At 37.8% G+C, this 13406-nt stretch overlaps 1 protein-coding gene across 6 annotated transcripts in view; it reads right to left on the reverse strand.

Moving 5' to 3' along the window:
* Positions 1-8408: 8408 nt before the first annotated feature.
* The window catches only part of SLC39A12 (solute carrier family 39 member 12), a 73963-nt gene continuing 68965 nt past the window's right edge, over positions 8409-13406 (reverse strand). For 5 of the 6 annotated variants that reach the window (XM_032243952.1, XM_032243949.1, XM_032243953.1 and 2 more), the window contains one exon: positions 8409-8993. In XM_032243952.1, coding sequence (XP_032099843.1) covers positions 8865-8993 — 129 coding nt within the window. In that variant the 3' untranslated portion in view covers positions 8409-8864. The remainder of the gene's footprint in view (positions 8994-13406) is intronic. The other variant, XM_032243950.1, reaches the window with a different exon arrangement.

Below are 13406 nucleotides of genomic sequence, written 5' to 3' on the forward strand. Positions count from 1 at the left end.
TAGCTGATATGATGGAATAATCAGTTTTCAAATGTTGAACCAGACTTGTATACCTGTGATAAATCCCACTTGGTCATAGTGTATAGTTCTTTTCATACATTTTTGAATTGTTTGCCAATATTTTGTTGAAGATTTTTATATCTATATTCATGGGAGATAAAGGTTTGTTATCAGGGTAATAATGGCTTCATTGAGTTAGGAAGTAGTCTCTCAGCTTTTATCTTCTGGAAGAGATTGCAGAGAATTGGTATAAATTTCTTTCTTAAATGTTTAATAGAATTTACCAGGAAAGTCATCTGGGCCTGGTAGTTTCTCTTTTGGAAGGTTATTAATGTTTATTTCCATTTCTTTAATAGTCATAGGCCTAATCAGATTATCTCAGTCTCTGCGAGTTTTGGCAGATTGTGTCTTTCAGGGAATTGGTGCATTCTATCTATTGTGAGCATAGAGCTGTTCATAATATTTCTGTATTATTCTTTTAATAACGGTGGGATCTGTAGTGATGTCACCTCTTTTATTTCTGATATTAGCAACTTGTGTCCTTTTTTCTTTTTCTCAGTTAACCTCGCTAGAGATTTATCAATGTTATTGCTCAAGAATCAATTTTTGGTTTCTTTGATTTTCTCCATTAATTTCCTGTTTTAAATTTCAGTTACTTTTTTACTAATTTTTATTATTTATTTTCTTTTGCTTGTGTTTTTTTCTTTTACTAGTTTCCTAAGGTAGAATCATAGATTGATTTTTGACCTTTCTTTTTGTAAAATATATTTATTAAGATGATAATTTCTCTCTAAGTACTACTTTCACAGCATCTCACAAATTTTAGTAAGTTGTATTTTCATTTTTATTTAATCAAAATACGTTAGTTTCTCTTTTACTTCCTTAATTTATATGTTATTTAGAAATGTGTTGTTTAACCTCCAACTAATTGGGGGTTTTCCAGCTATCATTCTATTACTGATTTATAGTTTAATTCCATTGTGATCGGAGAACAGGCATTATACAATTTTTATTGTTTTAAATTTGTTAAAGTGTGTTTTATGGCCTATAATGTAGTCTGTTTTGATACATGTTCTCTGTGTGCTTGAGAAGAATGTGTATTCTGCTGCTGTTGAACTAGCCTATAGATGTCAATAGATCTAATTAATTGATGGTGTAGTTCAGTTCAACTGTATCTTCACTGATTTTCTGCCTGCTAGATCTACCAATTATTCTTTCTTTCTTCTATCTACTGATAGAGGCCAATTGAAGTATCCCGTTACAATAGTGGGTTGATCTATTTCTTCTTGCAGTTTTATTAGTTTTTGGCTCACATATTTTGGCACTCTGTTGTTAGGCACATACACATTAAGAATTATGTCTTCTTGGAGAAGTGGCTCTTTTATCATCTTGTAATGCTCCTCTTTATCCTTGACAATTTTCTTTCTCTGAACTTTTCTTTGTCTAAAATTAATATAGCCACTGCAGCTTTCTTGTCATTAATGCTAGCATTGAATATCTTTTTTTATTTCTATTAAAGTAAAATATACATAACATTAAGTTTATCAATTTAACCATTTGGTAGTGTACAGTTCAGTGGTGTTAAGTACATTCACATCATTGTAAAACCATCACCGCCATCCATCTCCAGAACATTTTGTTATCTGAAACTGAAACTTTGTACCCACTTTTCACTGCTGCAATTCCTGACAACTACCATTCTATTTTCTCAGAGAATTTGACTACTCTAGATACCTCACACATATCAAATCATGCAACATTTGCCCCTTTGTGTCAAGTTGATTTTACTGAGCATATCTTCACACTTCATTCATGTTATAGCATTTGTCAGAATTTTATTCTTTTTTAAGACTGCATAATATTCTTTTGTATATATACATCACATTTTGTTATTCTACTCATCAATTGAGTGAAATTTTTTTCCAACTTTTTGTCATTGCAAATGTGTGGATATGAACACTGGTATACAAATATCAGGTTGAGTCCCTGATTTCAAAATTTTGGGGTACATACCCAGGAGTGGAATGTCATCCATTTGATATTAAAGTTAATGCATTAAATTTCTTATGTAGAAATGATGTCTTGCTATGTTGCCCAGGCTGGTCTTGAACCTCTGACCTCAAGAGATCCTCATGCCCTGGCCTCCCAAAGGACTGGGATTACAAGTGTGAGCCACCACACCCAGCCGCTTTTAATTTTAATGTTAAATCCACATCTTTATATGTTTGGGTCTTAGTTTTTGTGTCCAATTTGACAACATCCTTTTAATTGATGTATTTAGACCCTCGGTTTTTAAAGTGAGTCATACAGTTGATTTAATATCTATCATATTTGTTACTGTTTTCTATTCATCACTTTTTTTTTAACTTGTTTTGGTCTTCCACATTTTTTCTGCATTCTATGGTTTAAATTGAGCATTGTGTATCCTTCTATTTTTTCTCCTCTGTTAGCATATCAAATTTCATTTAAAAAATCTTTTTAGCAGTTGCCCTTGATTTTGCAGTCTACATTTACAACTAGTCCAAGACCTCTTTCAAATAACACTATATCCCTTCCCATGTAGTGCAAGTACCTGAGCAGAAGAGTACTCCCAATTTCTTTTCCCATTCCTTATTACATTGCTGCTATTCATTTCAACTATCTGTAAATGATAATTACCACAAACATTTTTGATATTTTAAATAAGTTGTTATCTATTAGATCAATTAAGAAAAACCAAAAATTTGTGTCTTTATTTACTCCTTCTTTAGTGCTCTTCCTTTCTTTATGCAGATGCCAGTTTCTAACCAACTTTATTTCTTTTCTGAAGAATTTATATTGAACAGTTCCTGCAAAGCCAGTCTACTGGCAATGAATTCCCTCAATTTTTTTTGTCTGAGAAACACTTTGTCTCCTTTACTTTTGAAAAATAATTTTATTAGATGAAAAATTATAGGTTGGTGGCTTATATCCCTTGAAACATTACATATTTCATGCCACTTCTTTTGATTGCTTCGTTTCTGAAGAGAAGGTCGATATAATTATTATTTTCTCCTTGCTCCTACAAAGATAAAAATACTTTTCCTTTGGCGCCTTTCAATATATTTCATATGCCTTTTTCTGCAGCTTGAGAAGGGCATGATTAGGTATACACTTTTTGGTATTTATCCTGCTTGATGTTCTCTGAGCTTTCTAGATATGGGGTTTCATGTCTATTATTAATTTTGGAAAATTTTAAGTCGTTATCCCTTCAAATAGTTATTCTTTTTTCTTTCTTCTCCTTCACATTCCATGATGTGTGACACCTTTTCTAATTGTCCTACAGTTCTTCCATATTCTGTCTATTTTATTCTTTTTCCTCTTTGTATTTCAGTTTTGGATGTTTCTATTAGCATTCCTCCAAGTTCAATGATTCTTTCATTGGCCATGTCCAGTCTACTGAAGAGCCTATCAAAGGCATTCTGCACTTCTGTTCCAATGTTTTGGATTTCTGTTATTTCCCTTTTCCTTCCCTTTTCCACCCCTCCCTCCCTTTGCTTTCTTTCTCTCTCTTTCTCTGTTTCTCTCTTTCCCTCTCTTTCTTTATCTCTCACTCTTCTTTCTCAGGCTGGAGTGCAGTGACATGATCATGGCTTATTGCAGCCTCAACCTCCCAGGCTTAAGCAGTCCTCCCACCTCAGCCTCCAGAGTAGCTAGGTCCACAGGCACTTGCCACCATATGCAGCTAATTTTTAAACTATTATTTGTAGAGTTGGGGTCCCACTACATTGCCCAGGCTGGCCTTGAACTTTTGGGCTCAAGTGATCCTCTCACCCCAGCCTCCCAGAGTGCTAAGATTATAGGCATGAGTCACCACATCCAGCCCTTTTGTTCTCTCTTAAAGATTCTACCTCCTTGCTTACATTTTCCATTCATTCTTGCATGGTGTCTGCTTTTTCCATTAGAGGCTTTTGTGTTTCAATCATAGTCATAGCCGTTTTCAATTACAGGTCTGATAATTCTAACATCTTTGCCATATCTGAATCTGGTTCTGATATTTGCTCTGTGTTTTCAAACTATGTCTTTTGTCTTTTAGTATGCCTTGTAATTTTATGTTGAAAGCCAACACGGTACACAAAGTGAAAGGAACTGAGGTACTCGTCCTTTATCTGTCCAGGGGTTAGGCTATAATTAGCAGCTGCTGGAGTTGTAGTTGTCAGAGGCTAAAATTTCCTCTGATAGCCTCGTTTTTGTCTCCCATGTTGTCTTTATATTTCTCTAGATACCTCTTCTGAAATCACATGTGAGAGTCACAATTCTTACAGTTGCATACCCTTGTTATTATACAAGAGCCCTCTTGATGTGTTTGTAAGGTGTAGGGAAGGGGAAGTGTTCTGAAATCCTATTGTACTCAACCTTTTAATGAGCCCGGGTCCCTGGGCTGTGACCTCAGTTTTTATTTTCTCTCCCTTAGGTAGCTAGAAAGGTTAGAGGGAGCTGGAATTGGGGATTTCTCTTTTTCCAGGCTCTTAGTCTCTGGTAAAACATCCATTAGGCTCTGGTAAAATGGCTTCTCTTGAGGGCAGATCTTGTTAAGAGTAGAATTCTCTGGTGTGTTTCCAAATGGCTATGTCCCCCCTCCCCATGCCAGAAGCACCGAGTCATTTTTCTCCAGTCTTCACTGTGAGAATCTGGTAAGGATCCTGGAGGTAAAGGTCATGCAAGTGAGGGCCCTCCACCCCAAATTGGTCCATCCTCAAGTTTTTAGCTCTCAAACTTGTCTACAATGCAATTCAAGCAACTAATCAATGCCCATTTCAGTTTTTTCTACCTTGTTATTGGATGCTGGTACTGGGTCCTGCAGTGTTTTCTGCTCCTGGGCTTCTGCCTTGATAACTTGAAATTCTCTGTATCTGTCTCTTAAATTTTGAGGACAAATATTTGCTCTGTGATCTTTGCTTTCTGAAGGACCTTAGAAGAGTTGCTGCTTTTCAGTTTGTTTGATTTTTTTCTTTGTAATGATTTCTAAGTTTCTTACATGTCAGAGTAGAATCCAGAAGTCACATATGGCAGATTTTTTAACTCAAAGGTGACCTCATTCATTATCTTCCTGAAATTTCAGGTTGCTTAATATTGGCCCAATATTCCAAAGTTCTTACATAACTTTTTAAAAAATTTATTTTACTCATTTCTTCTTCCAAAACTAAATATAACATAACTATAGCAAAAAATAAGGTTTTTTAAATAAAAAAGCAAAAACATATCATTTAAATACCACCCCTTAGGAAATATTATATTTTACTGTATAGTCTTTCAGAAATTTTTCAATATGGACGTATATGTAATATATAATACTGTATATTCACAATGCTGGAATTATATACTCAGTTGGTAAATTGCTTATTTACTCAATGGGTTGTGAACACTTTTTATAACTACAAATATTTGAAATATTTACTTACAATGCAGGATTTTATTCTTCCGAGAATATCAGTAGGGATCCCTTGGAGACTTCTGTAGGAAGTGAAGGGAGAGACCAAGAAATTAGGGCCCCAGTTTCCATTCTGTGACTTTTACCAAGGCAGCTTCAAGAGCATCTGTATAGATTCCACCCAAGTTTTTCTTTACTAAAAGGGTCTTATTGCTTAAAATTTAAACCTATATATTGAAAGCTGCTGCTCTGTATGTAGCTTTCTGATCTGTAGCATCATTCTCATGGGCCGAAGGGCATTCTGTTTGAGGCTTACCGCTGCGGTTTATGCAACCCTATCATCCATCATTTAAGTTGCTTTCAGTTTGATTGTCATTTTTTCTAGAAGTGTCATTCCCTTTAGACATAATTACATGTCTTCTTGGTTGGTGTCATCTACACAGGTAATAGTCACGTTCCCTATGTTGTGTCCAGTTTGTTGAGTTTGCTGTTCCCAGGCTCTGCTCTCAGCGATACAGCAACACAGGCCAATTCCCCATCCCTAAATATGCCCCCGTCCATAGATGATAGATGTTCACATAAGATTTTTGTGCAATTTGCTCTTCTTCTCCGGAAGCATTTCTAGTTCAGTTAAAAACAAAAACAAGTCAATCACCAAGTGGAAATACAGTGGAATGCTAAGTTTATGCCTGGGAAAAATAAACACCCTCATGCTATTGAGAAATCTGGTTTCAAGGAAAACACCATGCACCCCAAAGATCAGTGAGTAACACATAACTTAGATAGCTTAAAGCGATGACGCTATGTAGCCATCCCAAATTTAGACTCTGTGCATATTTAGAAGGCAAATAGTTGTCATCGTCCTTTCATTCTTGTCACTCAGTTTTGAGGAATAGTGATTTTCTAGCAATTCTAAGATTGCTTGTGGCTGGAGGTCCATCTCAGGCTAGGGTTTGTAATCTGGAACCTGGACTCTTTGGAAGAACACTGAATGAATGATAAGGCAGAGAAGGGGTGAGATGGTGAGCTAGAAGGGTGTCCCCAGGAGCCATGACAGCACACTATTCTTCAAATGACTCCTGCAGATGACCACAGGTTTCTGCTTACAATAAAGGCACTTTGGTGATAGGCTTGCAAACACCCACTGAGGAGGTGCCTCTAAATCCTTCTGACAGCTCACTCCCTTGAAGCTTCTCTGTATCCTATTTCCAACCTCAGCAGAGGGGTCAATTCAACTTACCCTTAACTCGAACGTGAGCAGCTCATACCAATAATTTTAAGTTAGCCGGCTCCAAATGACTCCAAACTTGAACTTGGAACAAAGTTGTCCATCAGAACTCTTCTAATTAAATTAGCATAAATTAAAGCTTAATGTTAAAATCAGAACCCAGTCATAGAAACCCAAACACAGATAGTGCCAAGTATTTTGACTTCCACACCATGCTGACCCGTACAAAGGGATTTTTGTTCAGCTGCAGTTTTTCCTCTTAAAAAAAGCGGGGGGGGGGGGGGGGTAAAGCTCTATGTGTCAAATATGCTTACCTTTTGGGGAAAATATGAATATGAAAAAAAGTGCTGCATGGAACCCTAATCCAGTAATTCCTGGGACTGATCTGATGTCACATAGCAAGTGGACAAAGAAAAGGGAGTTTCAAATCTGAGAACTCAAATCTAGCATGGTGTTTGTAGATGTGTTAGCCTACTTACTCAAAAGCACATGATTCAACTCTAGGGCAACAGAGGTGTGTACCTCAACTTTCTTGAAGCCAAGTCAGCCCAACATCTATCACACCAGTTGTGCTGAGTGGTGCCCCATCCAGTAGAAGCAGCATCACATGGAAGTGGTTCAAAATCAAGGTCACAGACCTCACTCCAGACCTACAGAATCACAATCATGGGCTGGGGCCTGGCAATCTGTGTTTTTGTTTAGTTCTTGAGACAGGGTCTTGCTCTGTTGCCCTGGAGTACAATGGTACCATCATAGCTCACTGCAGCCTTGAACTCCTGGGCTCAAATGATCCTCCAGCCTCAGCATCCCTAATAGCTGGGACTATAGGCATGCAGCACCACACTAGGTTAAGGATATTTTTTTTTTTTTGGTAGAGATGAGGTCTTGCTATGTTGTCCTGGCTGGTTTCAAACCCCTCGTGGTCTCAAATGATCCTCCTGCCTTGGCTTCCCAAAGCATTGGGTTTACAGGCATGAACCGTCATGCTAGGCCAATCTGTGTTTTTCATAGATAAGCATTCCAGTTAATCCTTGTTTGTGGCAAAGTTTTAGAACTATTGCACTATCCAGTGATGATGCATGGCCCTTGCTTAAATGAAGCTCTAAAGATAACTGGAGAAGAAATCCATGTCATTTTGAAATCAAAGAAAGATGGATGAACAAGATTGTGTTTGAGTAGGGCGTAGCAAAAAAATAAATAAAAAATACCTACAGGCAAGTAAGAGACAGGAGAGATGTTTTTGACTGAGCACCATGAATCATTTTGGCAGTAAAATAGGCTTCTTTCCCTTGTCAAGATACATCATTTAAAAAATAAGAAAAATATAAGGCTTCTATTTTCTACGAAAAATGACTAAAGCCAGGGTTATTTTCTGTTTCCATACTTTCACTAGGTTATCAGTAAATTGCATGTACATTTCATGAACTTCCCAACTGAAACCTTGTTCAAGATTCTGTTTTCTCAGAAAGAAGGTAAAATATATCTCATGTGTCAGTGAGATCATTCCCATAAATATCCTCTGTCAAATCGGTGAGAGTTTAGGCATTGATCTACTGCCTGACTCCAGTTTTGTTATTTTAAAAATTCTGAACTTCATCTCATGTTTCCAGCTCCCCTTGCCTGGAAGAGATTTCATTTGACTTACATGGAAGAATGGCTGACATGTCATCCTTTAGGTCTCCCAAGATGGCTTGTTCACGAGCGCTCTTGAGTCAGTGGGTGAACTATATATTGGTTTTTTAAGAGATGACTCAGAATCTGACATCCAGTAACAGAAGGTAATAAAAACCACCACATTAAAACTAGTCTTTATTACATTTGCTTGTCACTTAATTTGCTTATAGTTTATAAATGCACAGGGAAAAAAATTAACATCAAAGAAGTTGCAGCTGATTTTATCCCAACAGGCATCTGCCTACTTTACATGCTACGAACATTCTTTCTTAGGGAAACGATCTATTTTTTAAAGTTTATTACAATTCATGCAGAATTTACGAACTACTTCCTAAAAAGCAAGAGTTTCATCATGGTGTTGGAAACCAAAAACAAGATTTCAATCAAGGACAGTCTGACATTTCTGTTTCCAAAAATAAAACTGCATCATAAAATTAATAAGTTAATGAATTAAAAGATACACACTTTGCCTAAGATAAAAAACACTTAATTGACAAATCATTGTAGAGTGTAATGAAAGAAACAAAGTGAGACTATACCAATGCGTTTTTGAAAGATGGTGAAGATCCTAACTTAAATTTTAATATTTTGCTCATATATAGCCAAGAGTAGGAGAGAAAGCCAACCTAGGATCAATCCAAAGTTTTGCAGGAGAAACATCATCCAGGGTCGTTGTGTTTGAACATGAGTCATTTCAGGAAGCTAAAAAAAGAATAAAAACCAGAATAAGATCCAGATATATTCAACTGCTGGGAAAAGCTTGGTGGGAAAACATGAGAGACTGTTATTCAGAACTTAATAACCTTTAAAAATTCCCAAAACAGTTACAAAATGCTGAATACCTACTCTACCATGATTTTGAAATGTAAGCCATTTGATTGTGGTTATGAGGATCCCAGTATTGGCAAAAGCCTTTTTTTTTTTTTTTTTTTTTTTTTTTTTTTTTTTTTTTTTTTTTTTTGAGGCAGGGTCTTGCTCTGTCACCCAGGCTGGAGTGCAATGGCTGTGAACACATTTCACTGCAGCCTCAGCCTTTTGGGCTCAGGCAATCCTCTAACCTCAGCCTTCCAGGTGCGCAGCACTGCACCCAGCCAATTTTGCATTTTTTGTAGAGATGGGGTTTCCCGATGTTGCCCAGGCTGGTCTCGAACTCCTGCTCAATCTCAAACTTGAACTCAGTCTGACTGCTGCAGCCTCCCAAAGTGCTGGGAATTAGAGGCATAGGCCACTGCACCCGGCCTTTGGCAGAAGTCTTAAAATGTCATGATTATCAACCAAAAACTAACTCTTACTTTTCAGAAAATGATTAAATGTGAAATAGATAATCCATGAAAGGTATTATTTTGGACTGTTCTATTAGCTTTATAAAACTACTAAACACACAGGTTGTTGTATAGCATATATGTGTACATATATGGGGGAAGGAGGGAAAAAAAGAGAGAGAGACAGGTATGACTAAGGTCTTCCTGATCTTTAGGATAGTAAGGACGTTATCTCGTGTGTGTGTGTGTGTGTGTGTGTGTGTGTGTATTCTGCGTTTTTATTTTTGAGACAGTGTCTCACTCTATTGCCCAGGCTGGAGTGCAGTGGTGGGATCTCGGCTTACTGAAACCTCCGCCTCCCAGGTTCAAGCAATTCTGCTTCAGCCTCCTGAGTAGCTAGGACCACAGGTATGTGCCACCACACCTGGCTAATTTTTGTATGTTTTGGTAAAGACAGAGTTTCACTCTGTTGACCAGACTATCCTGTGGCTATATTTTATTCTCAGAGAAACACGTGGCGACTATTTCATGTTTGGGAAATACCCTAACACCATTTAGTGGGAAATGTTCACTCAAGCATCTATATGAAGTGCCCGTGGTGTATTTGTCTCAAATTATTTAAAATCCCTCACCCTGAGAAGTTCAGAGCAAGCATACCCCCTTCCCAATACAGTCATTTCTACAGGGGCACGGGCTGGAGTCAACGTGGATTGGAGATTTAACTCAATCTTGTCACTGTTGACATTTTGGGCCAGGTAATTCTTTCTTGTAAGACCTCCCTCCTGTCCATTAGAGGAGGTTTGGCAATATCTCTGCCCCGAGTCATGACAACCAAAAACGTCTGTAGACATTGTCAAATTTCCCCCGGGGGATAAAAATCACCTCTAGTAGAGAATGACTCAGATTATTTTATAGGTCAAATGAAAGATCAAGGACTTTAGGTTTATGGCAATAGAAAATGGGTTGACACTTTTTTTTTTTTTTCAGATGGAGTTTCAATCTGGTTGTCCAGGCTGATGTACAGTGGTACCATCTCGGCTCACTTGGGAACCCTACGCCTCCCAGTTTCTCAGCGATTCTCCTGCCCCAGCCTCCCAAGTAGCTGGGATTGCAGGCATCCACCACCATGTTTGGCTAATTTTGTATTTTCAGTAGAGACAAGATTTTGACATGTTGGTCAGGCTGGTCTTGAACTCCTGACCTCAAAAAATCCACCTGCCTTGGCCCCTCAAAGTGCTGGGGTTACAGGCATCAGCCACCATGCCCAGCCAGGATGACACATTTTTAAGTACATGGAGAAGAGCATCCTGAATGTTCTGTTTGGGTGAGCTTGAGATATTTTTTCTTAATTTGATGGCATGAGGGTGGATTACTATGACCTGCCATCTCACACCCTGGTGTGAACCAGTGGCATGATCTCAGCTTACTTTGACCTCCCTGCCTCCTGGGTTCAAGCAATTCTCCTGCCTCAGCTTCCTGAGTGTCCGGGATGACAGGCACACACCATCACACCTAGCTAATTTTTGTGTTTTTAGTAGAGATGGTGTTTCACCATGTTGGCCAGGCTGGTCTCGAACTCCTGACCTCATCTGCCCACCTCAGCCTCCCAAAGTTCTGGAATTACAAAATTGTACCAAATTGTTAAAACAATTGTTCAATCTATTATGTTTCTCAGAAGCCTAAGCTTATAGACTTGCTGCTTGCTTGAGGGATTTAATACATATAGAATTGAATGCATTTCTTATGAGAGTCGGTGGCCCAGCTCCCAGTGAGAAAAGCAAGAATCCTTGATTTTTGCATATAGATGACAGCATTACCCACCAGAAAAAACACCATTAATATTTTCACAACTCCAGAGGCAACATTTACATGGAATACAATGTCTTCAGGAGTTGCAACAGGCTTCTGTATTTTTTTTTAAAACATAATGGATAACTTGCCATATGGCTAGCTGTGCCTTCTAACAGTACTTTTTTCCTGCCGAGTCTTTCAGGTTGTTCTGGCTACAAAGTCTTATGCAATGCTTATTTTATTTGCCTTTCATTTACATCTATGTATCACATCCTTTCCTACACATCCTCCCCCGCTTTTCTTCTCATAATCCTGCAAGTGATAAAACTATTAACTCCTTTTAGTTTTGAAGAAACATTAGCTCAGAGAGGATAACAGCTCACCCACAGTCACACTGCTGTGATATCAGGAGGAGGACCAGAAACCAGGTCACCTCGTAACTGTAGTGGACATCCGAAGAACCGCAAAGACCAACTCTCTATCTGAAATTCATCCTGTCTGAAATTCATTCTTATCTATGATGACCAAGGGTGAACTGGTCTAATTAGGAAAAAAATGGAAAATGTCAATGGCAAAAACAACCTATTAGGCATAAAAGTGTCACTGCATGTGATGAAAATTTGATAAAATACATGTTGCAATCAATGAATAAGGAATTAGTTATCAATAATCAACATTTAATAAATCAATAAACAGTAACGGCAAACACACCAACAGAAAATTAGGCAAAAGATACCAAACAGGTAATTCAAGAGAAAAAAATTAAATGGTCCAAAACATTTTGGAAAAAGGTGTAATCTATAATAATTTTTAGGCCAGGCACAGTGGCTCACACCTGTAATCCCAGCACTTTGGGAGGTCAGGAGTTCAAGACCAGCCTGGCCAGTATGGTGAAACCCAGTCTCTATTAAAAATACAAAAGTTACCCAGGTGCAGTGGTGGGCGCCTGTAATCCCAGCTACTTGGGAAGCTGAGACAAGAGAATTACTTGAACCTGGGAGGCGGAGGTTGCTGTGAGCCGAGAGTGTGCCACTGCACTCCAGGTTGGGTGACAAGAGAGAGACTCCATCTCAAAAAAAAAAAAATACATACATATATATATATATATATATACACACACACACACATATATAATATATATATGTCATAATTTTAAAAATGCTAACTACAAGATGCCATTGATATAGCTATTATGTTGCCTTTGTTGTAAAAGATATCACAGTACTGGTACTATGTTCTCAAGACAGACAATATGCATTTGAAAAGACTAACTTTGTAAGCTCATAGAGGTGGACAAACAGTGCAAATCAACATTTCAAAAAAAGCTTAAGGAGATTCTATCCTGAGAGTCTCAATTTCAATTTTGGTGGCCTATGGGAACTTTCCACTGTCAGGCATAAATCGGCTTGGTAAGAAACCCAGCCAAACTTGCTTTTGTGACAGTACTTAGCTCTTTTTAGTATGATTATGGATGAACATATGAATCACAATATCTCTTGGATACCAAATACCAGAGAGTCCTGCATATAGTGTTTCCAAGAACTCAAACCCTATCTAATTACAACTTTCCACCTTCTCTTAATCTCCAAATATATATATATATGGTGCAATCTTGGCTCACTGCAACCTCCACCTCCCAGGTTCCAATGATTCTCCTGCCTCAGCCTCCTGAGTAGCTGAGACTATCGGTGCACGCCACCATGCCCAGCTAATTTTTGTATTTTTTGTAGAGACGGGGTTTCACCATGCTGGCCAGGATGGTCTCAATCTCTTGATCTCATGATCCATCTGCTTCGACCTCACAAAGTGTATTTTTTTCCATGATTTTAGCCAGTAAATTTTGAAGGAAAATAAAGGTTTATATGAATAAATTTTCAAGAGAGTGTGTGTGTGTGTGTGTACATATATATCTATATCTATATCTATATATATGTTTAGAAACTTAAAATTACTGGCAAGAGTTTAAATGCCATTATTTCCCCTCTGAATTTCAAAAAAGAAAAAAAAAAAAAAAAACACTTCTTCCTCCAGGGCAGTTCAGTTCTGTTATTGAGCAATTTTA

This window comes from Sapajus apella, unplaced genomic scaffold (genome assembly GCF_009761245.1).
Source record: "Sapajus apella isolate SASKATOON/1434 unplaced genomic scaffold, GSC_monkey_1.0 scaffold53, whole genome shotgun sequence".
NCBI lineage: Eukaryota > Metazoa > Chordata > Mammalia > Primates > Cebidae > Sapajus > Sapajus apella.